Raw genomic sequence first — 9,393 nt, 5'->3', positions numbered from 1 at the left:
ACTATCTTGAGAAGAAAAGATTACTTTTGCTACTAGCAACCATCCTCTTTCTCCAGTCCTCTTGCAGTAAAAACTCCTCAAAAGTACTTCTATTTGTCCCTACCACTCCACCACAACAAGCCCTGGCAAGATCACCAATGACATCTGCACTGTCCACACTGCCAAACACAATGGGCATTTCTCAGGTTGCCTCTTACCTTGACCTACAAGCAGCAAGTTGCCTCTTACCTTGACCTTGATCGACACATCTGATCACCTCCTCCTTGCTTCATTTTCTTCACCTGGCTTCTGAGGCACCATGTACTCTAGAGACTCTTGATGTGGTGGTCACATCTTCTCATTCATCATGGCTACTACCTCCTCTTCTTCCAAAGCTCTTAATATTGCAGTACTCCAGGGCTCTTTTCTTCTTTCATCTTCATTCTCTCTAAAGGTAATCTCATCCAGTTTCAAAGCCTTAAACAGCACCTAGTACCCTGAAGACTCCCACATTTTTATTTCCAGTAATGATGTCTCTCAATTCCAGATTTGCATATCCAAGTGCCTGCCATTTCTACTTGGATGCCTAACAGATATGTCAAGCCTAACATTCAACACTGTGATCAATACTGCAATTAGGATTTTTCCCATCAAACCTTCTCTACCTGCCATCTTTGCTATCTCAGTTCGCGGCTTCTAGTTGTTCAGGCCAAAAAACTTGTCAGTACTCTTAATTCTTCCCTTCCTCTCACTTGCCACATCTGCTCCATTGGAAAATCTTCCACCTTCAAAAGAGACAGGCAAAAAGCAAATGGGAAGAAAAGGCGGCATGAGTGACAATAGGAACCAAGACCATGAACATGACGTATGTGAAAGCCATCAAGAAACAGATGCCACTTGGGACCAAAGGCCCCTATTTGGAAATAATAAATGTTTTCACAGGGAATAGGTTACATTCGTATCAGGAAGATAAGGTACCAAAGACAGGTACCAAAAAAAAAAAAAAAAAAAAAAAAAAAAAAAAAAAAAAAAAGCTGATGTGGCAACTTCCTTACCATGGAAAATCCCCCATGCCCCGTCTCTTCCTGCCTCCTAAAGAAAACATGTAGGAGAGATATACATATCACATTTTGGGAGGAAAAAGGGAAAAAGAGGCAATGGATCCTTAAGAGAACAATTTTAAATTTCTCTATCATTTTGGGCCCCCCAAATAAACAATTCAGAAATTTATAGTCACATGGCTTTTACTTAGAAGTACCTTTTTCTCTCTTGGGACCCTGCAAAGGCCCTCTCCGTCACAGCACTTACCTTACCCACACCATCACCCATGGGCCACCTCGGTCTCTGATGTGTAGTTTTTTGTTTTTTTTTTTTTTTTTTTTTTTTTTTGAGACGGAGTTTCGCTCTCATTACCCAGGCTGGAGTGCAATGGTGCAATCTCGGCTCACCGCAACCTCCGCCTCCTGGGTTCAGGCAATTCTCCTGCCTCAGCCTCCTGAGTGGCTGGGATTACAGGCACGCGCCACCATGCCCAGCTAATTTTTTGTATTTTTAGTAGAGACGGGGTTTCACCATGTTGACCAGGATGGTCTCGTTCTCTTGACCTCGTGATCCACCCTCCTCGGCTTCCCAAAGTGCTGGGATTACAGGCTTGAGCCACTACGCCTGGCCTCTGATGTGTAGTTTTCCATGCCAGATTTTATCACATATTACTTTGTATTTTCTCTTGGCGGATTCCTTGTGGACACTGTCATCTTCTTAGGCCTCCTGTGTGGTGCATGTCGTACACTGAAGACATCAACTGAACCAACTCCATCAGGTCAAAAGTTCTCCACATGGAAAAAACCTGGTAGCCTACACCAAGTGATTATCTTTATAACTAGGCCCTACAGCTGTTTCCAAAGCAAGAATCCAGCATCTTAAAGCTATTTTAATCTGTTATTTACTCTTTACCTTATTCTGGTAACCTTATTTATCAAACGTCAGGGCTTGAACTCTTTCATGGAAGTTATAATCGGATACTTAACTACGATCGATTCTCAAATGTTAAATTTAAAGGTATGCACAAAGAAATCTGTTGTTTGAAATAGTATGGTTCTAGAAATGTTGAAAATAGATTGAACTCATTTAATAATCTGGAAGTAATACTTTAAAAGGCAGTTTTCAAGACTTCTACTGAGACAGTAGTAGTAGTGTGTTAAGACCCCAAACTCTGATATCAGAAAGATACATTTCAAGCCTAATGTGATTCTGAGCAAGTGACTAAGTCTGCTTCCAAACCTATGGAATAGGAGATAGATGTGACTATAAAAAGAACAAGCAAGAGGAGCCTTTGTGATGATGGAACTGTTCTGCATCTTGACTGTATCAGTGTCAAGATCCTGGTTATAACATTGTATTACAGTTTTTCAAGATGTTGGGGAAAGCTCTGAGTAAAGAGTACATAGTATCTTTTCCTCTCCTTTTTTTTTGGGGGGGGGGGCGGTGCGGGGTGCGGATGGTGTCTCATTAATTTGCCCAGGCTGGTCTCAAACTCCTAAGCTCAAGTGTTCCAATTGCCTCAGCTTCCAGAATAGCTGGGGCAACAGGCATGTGGTTCTATAGTATTTCTTACAGAAATAGAAACTGACAGGTAGGACATAATTTTGAAAAACCAAAACTTTATTTTCTAAACCCAAGTAAGTTCTTGGAAATAAAGCTCTTTCCAAATAGGACCAAATACTAAATATTCTCATTTTGAAAGTTTTATTTCTTATAACTTAGAATTGTGTGAACCTACAATTATGTCTACATAAAAAATTTATAATTTGTATATGTTGGTTTAAATTTTACATTAATTTCAAAACTATCCTAGGCAATCACATATCTTCTCTAATTTTCTATGAGGGCAATAAACACCAAATTGTAAATTTAGCAATGATATAACCAGAAGGTGGCGCTGTTACTACATGAATATACCACAGTAAGACACTATTAAATGTACCAAAATATACAAAGATTTAATCAATCAGAATTGTAAATGCTAACCTCAAATCAGCAATATTCTCAATGTGTGTCTTGAGGTTTAAAACATACAGTTCACATGAAATATTTAAAAAATAGACAACATACACAAATCCTATATGGACTAACCCATAGATCTGGTATTAAGCTGTGATATCTTTGCATTTTTGATACAAATATTTCTTGCCTTACCAACTGTTAACAGAGCTTTTGATAAAGGTACAAACACCACTTACAGAAAATTCCTGAACTGCAACTAGAAGTGTAAGAATTGCTAAGAAAGGGATCTCCTTTTTGTTAAAGCAAAAATGTTTACAACTTTTCCTTCTTATTTTGGGTTTAGGACAAAAACATTAAAAATACTTTTCAAAGGAAAAAAAGTAAGTTGCATCAGTTAATAATTACCAAGACATAGATAGCTTTTATCCAATTCCATTTTACATAACATAGAAAGTGAAGTTCCAAAACACAGACACTTGCCTCAATTCAGATATGGCAGAACTAGAGTGGAAGACAGGTCCCAGGATGCCTGGTCTAAGACAGCCATTATATTCAGACCAATGAGACACTAGGCAAAAAGAAACTTTTAATGCAAAAGGCAATACTTTTGTTTGAACTATGTACTGTTACCCTAATTCTACTAGTCAAACTAGTTTAGATTTTTTTAAAAATGGACAAAATGTGTCCAGGAGTAAGCTTTAAATAAAAATTATGCATCCATACAACACAGCCACTTATTTGGAGCAACATCGACAAGACCACAGCAGCAGTGGACAAACACGACGGCAACTATCAGGTGTCCAAGACCCAATGGGAAAGAGAGAAACAACTTGGAATATGAGTCACTTTCAAGGAAGCAGGCTCCTGGACAAGTATGACTGAAATTGTTACCCAGGCTATTATCATCTCCCGTGGCTGGTGAGAACAAGAAAACATGGGTTACACGTGCAAGAGCACGTTTTTTTTTTCTTCTTTTTGTAAAATTTTGAAATTTTTTTTTTTTTAAGACTAGTCAAGTGCAGTAGTGTGAAGGGGGGAAAAGGGTAGAACAAGGAGTTTGTCGGAAATAATTCAAAGCTCTTCCTAAATAGAACCAAATACATGTTCCCCTTTTTGAAGTGCTGAGCATGCTGCAACAAAGGGGTAACAAACATAAATGTATCCATGATCCACGGCCTAAGAGAACTACAGAAAACCTTACAGGCGAAGCGCTGACACAACCCCAAGATCCTTGCATTCTAGGGCAAATGTGTCCCACCAATTTGTAGGAGCAGCATGTTAGAACACATACACCAAGTACGTTAAGCTGCTGTTTCCCCAAGTCGTTTGACTCAACAGAGGTTTGAGGGGCTAAGATGAAGAAAGCATTTCACACAACAAATGGCCTTCAGAAAGAGACTGAGGAAAAACAAGAATACCAAGTCAATGTGTTTTGGAGAGGAGGTGTGGAATCCCATAGGTTATTAGGAAGCAACCTGGTATATTTGGCTAATTACTCTAGCTACACCCTGGGTATAGATCCTAGTGATACTCCCAAGTTCAGTGAGAAGCCAACAGTTGCAGCCTCCTTGCTAACATGCCCCATGGACCAGGCAAAGCCTCTTCCTTTCCAGAGTCTCAATCTATCTCAGTTAGCACTGATGGTGGGGGCTTGGCCTAAGATGTCATTCAGCTTTTGAGGAAAAAGTAACAGATCAAGATGTTCACTTTGATACTTAACCCTGCACAATGACAGGAATAGGGTAATCCAGGAGAGCCCCAACAGGATATGAATAGGTGAGCGGAGATACTGGTTCAAAGTCATTCCTGGCTGAATTTCAGAGGACGTGTGAACATACCAGGGAAAAGCAGCAGGATCTGACAAGGGTTTAGATACTACAAGCAAAAGACGGTATCTCAAATCTTGAAGGCAAGTTGCTTTAAGAAAAGAATATTCCAGAATTTCAAAAGTATGGTTTATGTAACAAAGCAAATAGGGATACACTTTTGTGTAATGTGTGAAGTCCACACATTGTACATTAATGTCTTGTCCTCACTCAGTGGAGAAGTACTGAAGCTTTACCTGTGCACCAAGCACTGCACTAGGCCCTGTATGTGGTGTTCACTGCAACAGACATGGGACGTTTATCACCAACAGGGAACGTTTCCAAGGAGCAGCCTCTAACACCTGGCATAGTTTATGAGTGCATCTCAACTGCCCGCCCAGAGATCAAGATGCTCTCTGCTCTGTCTTATATCAGGCCGTCTAAATAATCACCGAGCCCTATAAGCAGCCCAGATGATCCACACTATGCTCTAGGGCTAACATATTGTAATTTTGCTTTTGAGAACATGTCTTTTAATTTTTAAAAATGAGCAAGTTCATTCCCCTACCCAAAAAAAAAAAAAAGTTTCCTTCTATGATTTCACATGAAATGATGCCTTAAGAATTCAGTTCTGATGTTTCTTATTCTTGCAAAGATTACCAAATAATTAGTCTGTCTTTAAATATGTAAATTGAAGTCAATTAACCAAACACATCCCTAATCATTTTATTTACTTGTTCACACAAGAGCCGAATCAAACAAAATGAGAAATAAGTCAGAATAAACTCTGTGCAGTTTATTCTCAAGTCATTACAGTGTTCAACCAGTTTGACATATAAAGATAACAGACTTTAACAGTAAATGTTGGGAGGCACACATATATTCCCATTTTGAAAGAAGACATGTTATATATACAGAAAAAAAATGCAGCAAATATTAAGGTATTCAAAGTAATTTTTTTGAACTCAGATGTGACATATTTACCAGAAAAGTGTGTAAGTTTTAAAATAATTAAATAATTTCCATAGACTTACAAAAGAATTGAGATAAATATTAGGAGATCCTGACAATCAGAAGAACATTTTCCTATGCTACTGAACAAGGACAGTTCTATTTAAAAATGTCCCAAAATAGAGCTAATATTTTACCACCATGAAATATATCAAATTGCAAATACCAAAATATGCTAAAATGAACATGCAGTATGGAAGCTGTACCAAAATTAAACAGCATTAGGTTCTTAAATATTGCAAAGTGTCTATATCAGATTTCTCGGATGTGTTTATGAAAAAGAAACTTTCAAAAAAGCCATTATAGTGAATATATCAGCAGAAAAAGTGATAATTAAAATCTCTTTATCACTCTCAAATGTAGCTGCAAAAGAGAAAAAAATTTAACTTTAAAAAAATATTAGCTTATGAATAAAAAAGTTGAGTGGTATACTCTTTATGCATACAGATTTTTAAACGGATACTATATAATTCTAATAGAGCTTAACCTCTGGACCCCACTGTTGTAGTAGGAAATTTTTGTCTCAGACAAGAAGTCATCTTAGAAAATGAAAAAGAGAAATTTTCAGTGATATGTATGAATTCAAAACAAAACAGTACAGTAAAATGGCAAAATATAAAAATAGCAGCATGTGAAATTCAAGATTGTTTTTTTAAAGCAAATGTTTAAGACGGAACCACAAAAACAGTACTTATGGGCCAGGCGTGGTGGCTCACACCTGTAATCCCAGTACTTTGGGGGGCTGAGATGGGTGGATCACCTGAGGTCAGGAGTTCAAGACCAGCATGGCCAACATGGTGAAACTCCATCTTTACTAAAATACAAAAATTAGCCAGGTGTGGTGGCATGCGCCTATAATCCTAGCTACTGAGGATGCTGAGGCAGGAGAACTGCTTGAAGCCAGGAGGTGGAGGTTGTAGTGAGCTGAGATCACGCCACTGTACTCCAGCCTGGGCAAAAGAGTGAGACGCTGTCTCAAAAAAAAAAAAAAAAAAAAAAAAAAACCAAACCAAACAAAAAACCAGTATTTACTCAAACTGGTCTATAATTCAACACCAGAAATGAAGAATTCTTTAGAGAGGTGCTTAGATCTATATGCCCATGATTAAATGTATTCCCAAATTTGTTTTCTTTAAAACACACATATTGCACAGGTAGTAGAATACCAGCATTCTGGTATCTCTAACATAAAATGCTATCTTATTTAACACATTAAACTATTCTACGGAAAATTAATTTTATCTCAATGTTTAAAACCAGTCATGTAGGAGGACTTTTTAGCATATGAATCTCAAACCATTCCTAAACAAGATGAAAAAACACAGGCACTTGAATCTAGGTTATCAGTGACAAAAAGGAGGTCACAACAATTTCATGACTAAGGGCAGTTACATCTTTACATATAAACTTGAGGTCTTTCACCGATCCAAATATAGAAATAAGAACTATTTACAAAACTTTTATAAGAAAATCAGATCTCCCAAAAATTTCCTACCAAATAATTTTTGCTGAAGAAAGCACTGACTGCTCCAAGGCCTGATTAAGCTTTTTCAAACAAACATCTAAGACGGAGTTGTTTGAATTCTAGTTTTCCCCTTTTCTCTACCCCAGTATAACCCACAACCCTTACTGTTGGTCGAATAATATCCTCTTTGCAAAATTTGCAACTCACCTCAAGATTCAGGGCATCAAAAATGGTTGTAATTGCAACATAGTCCACACTGCAGTATAAATTTTACAGCACCACAGACATCATGAGTTTAGGTATCTTGGTCTGGCAATATTTCATTTGGTAATAGTGATCAATAAGGATGTGTAATATTGAACATTTAATCAGATGTCATAGTAGCATTTTTTAAATGACCAAAGTAATTAATCAGCATTTTTCATGTTTTAAGTTTTAAACATTTAAACTGTCAAAATCACTAGGAAAAAATATTACACACACATTGTTACTACCCAAATGAGAACACACAATGCTTCAGACAGATGACACTGAGATATTTTGGATTTTTCCTTTTCCTTTCTTTTTAAAGAAATTATATTTAGTTTGGCCACTCCCTAGATTCTTGGTTTACCAGCTTATAAAGAATACACCTAAGAGGCAGTATAACATCCACACTAAAAACCATTTCCCCCTTTATCATCTTTGGCTAGAAGCCTCACCAAAGGAAACAGGAGGCAGAGGCAGGCAAGCTCCATGCTCATCTGCCTCACACATCACTGACCGGGAGGCTCGCATCATCCAAGTCTACTAGGTCACAATCTTTTTCCTGAGGGCCATTTTTACTTTGAGGTTTTAACAGAGCTTGTTCAGTCACTTTGGAAGCTGGTTCTCTTGGAGAGACAGTCTGGACCTTGAAGTTCCCTGGCTTGACCTTGGCAAGAGATTCGTAAAATCCTCGCTTCTCCATGGTAAAGCTTGAGACCAAAGAGTTGCTGCGAGAGGCTGTGGAATGTGAGGTGGTGGCGGCTGCGATGGCGGGACGGAAAGCGTGTTTGGATTCTGAAGGGCCGGTGGGATGCTCCTGCAAAAAGGAGTGGCAGTCAGACACAGTCCATGACTACTGACCGGGTTAGTCACTCAGTGTGAGACTTGATCCTCTGAAAAACAAACAAAACACACACACACACACACACACACACACACACACAAAGCACAAGCAGAGGCCATGCAGCATAAATGTGCAAGTTCTTTCCCAAAGCAATGCATTTTTAGAGGTGAGTTTAAAGCGATGATAGCCAAAAACCATTTCCACTAGGAAACCAGCTCCGTCACCAAAGCTGAATTTGGCAGCCTATGACACTTTGAAGATTCAGCCAACCTAAACTGAAATATAGTGTTCCAGCTGCAACTGAACTGTGTTTAAAAGAGAACCTCCCAGCTGTATCATTTAGAGTATATTCTCAGTCAAAACTAGGAATTATCCCACATATTTTAGAAAGCAAATATAGACTATGACAACGAAAGGCCATATTTCTTTAATAAGCATGAGTCAACATCTTTCAAACATTATTTTGCTGATAAAACTTAGATTTTCCTTCCCTGTATTTCACTGCAACCAATAATAGCACAGTCTTTTCATTTTTTATTTAATTTTACTTCTGAATAGGTCATATATTCCTATGGCTTAATATTTTAAAGGTAACAAAGGGTACACATTTAATCATATTTTAAACTGTGGTGAAATAATTATCAGTTGTAAATGTTAATTTCAATGTGCTTCAAAATAGATCGATTCTGAAGATATCCTTAAATATGGCCATTCTAAATACACTGCTATATACTAGCATTTTATATTCCTTTATACTAGTGGCTTTGAAAACAAAGTGCTACAAATTACCAAAACACTATAGAGTCCTATTAGATGGCTAAATTTCAGAGATTTTTAAATGCCATGCAAACTATAGTAAGGTACAGTTTATCTAATGCATATGCATGCATTAGTTTGCATATATTATTAGAACAATGGTGCATTTCGTAAGTGTTGTAGTATTTTAAAAATCTTAAAGTACATAAAAGAAATTGAAACTCTTGCAGCAGTTCAGTATATTAATTTTTATACGTTAATGTCTTTCTGTTAGTAAAGTTGTA

General features: G+C 37.6%; 1 protein-coding gene across 4 annotated transcripts in view; it reads right to left on the bottom strand.

The window, feature by feature from the left end:
* Positions 1-5,568: 5,568 nt before the first annotated feature.
* Positions 5,569-9,393, bottom strand: part of PLEKHA1 (pleckstrin homology domain containing A1) — a 64,033-nt gene continuing 60,208 nt past the window's right edge. For 2 of the 4 annotated variants that reach the window (XM_039465282.2, XM_039465280.2), the window contains exon 12: positions 5,569-8,326. In XM_039465282.2, the coding sequence (XP_039321216.1) occupies positions 8,012-8,326 (315 nt within the window). In that variant the 3' untranslated portion in view covers positions 5,569-8,011. The remainder of the gene's footprint in view (positions 8,327-9,393) is intronic. The other 2 variants (XM_074383026.1, XM_039465281.2) reach the window with 1 other exon arrangement.

The sequence above is a fragment of the Saimiri boliviensis genome, chromosome 12 (genome assembly GCF_048565385.1).
Source record: "Saimiri boliviensis isolate mSaiBol1 chromosome 12, mSaiBol1.pri, whole genome shotgun sequence".
In the NCBI taxonomy this organism is placed as follows: domain Eukaryota; kingdom Metazoa; phylum Chordata; class Mammalia; order Primates; family Cebidae; genus Saimiri; species Saimiri boliviensis.
Note: the sequence above shows the minus strand (reverse complement) of the source record. Positions and strands in the feature narration are given on the sequence as shown.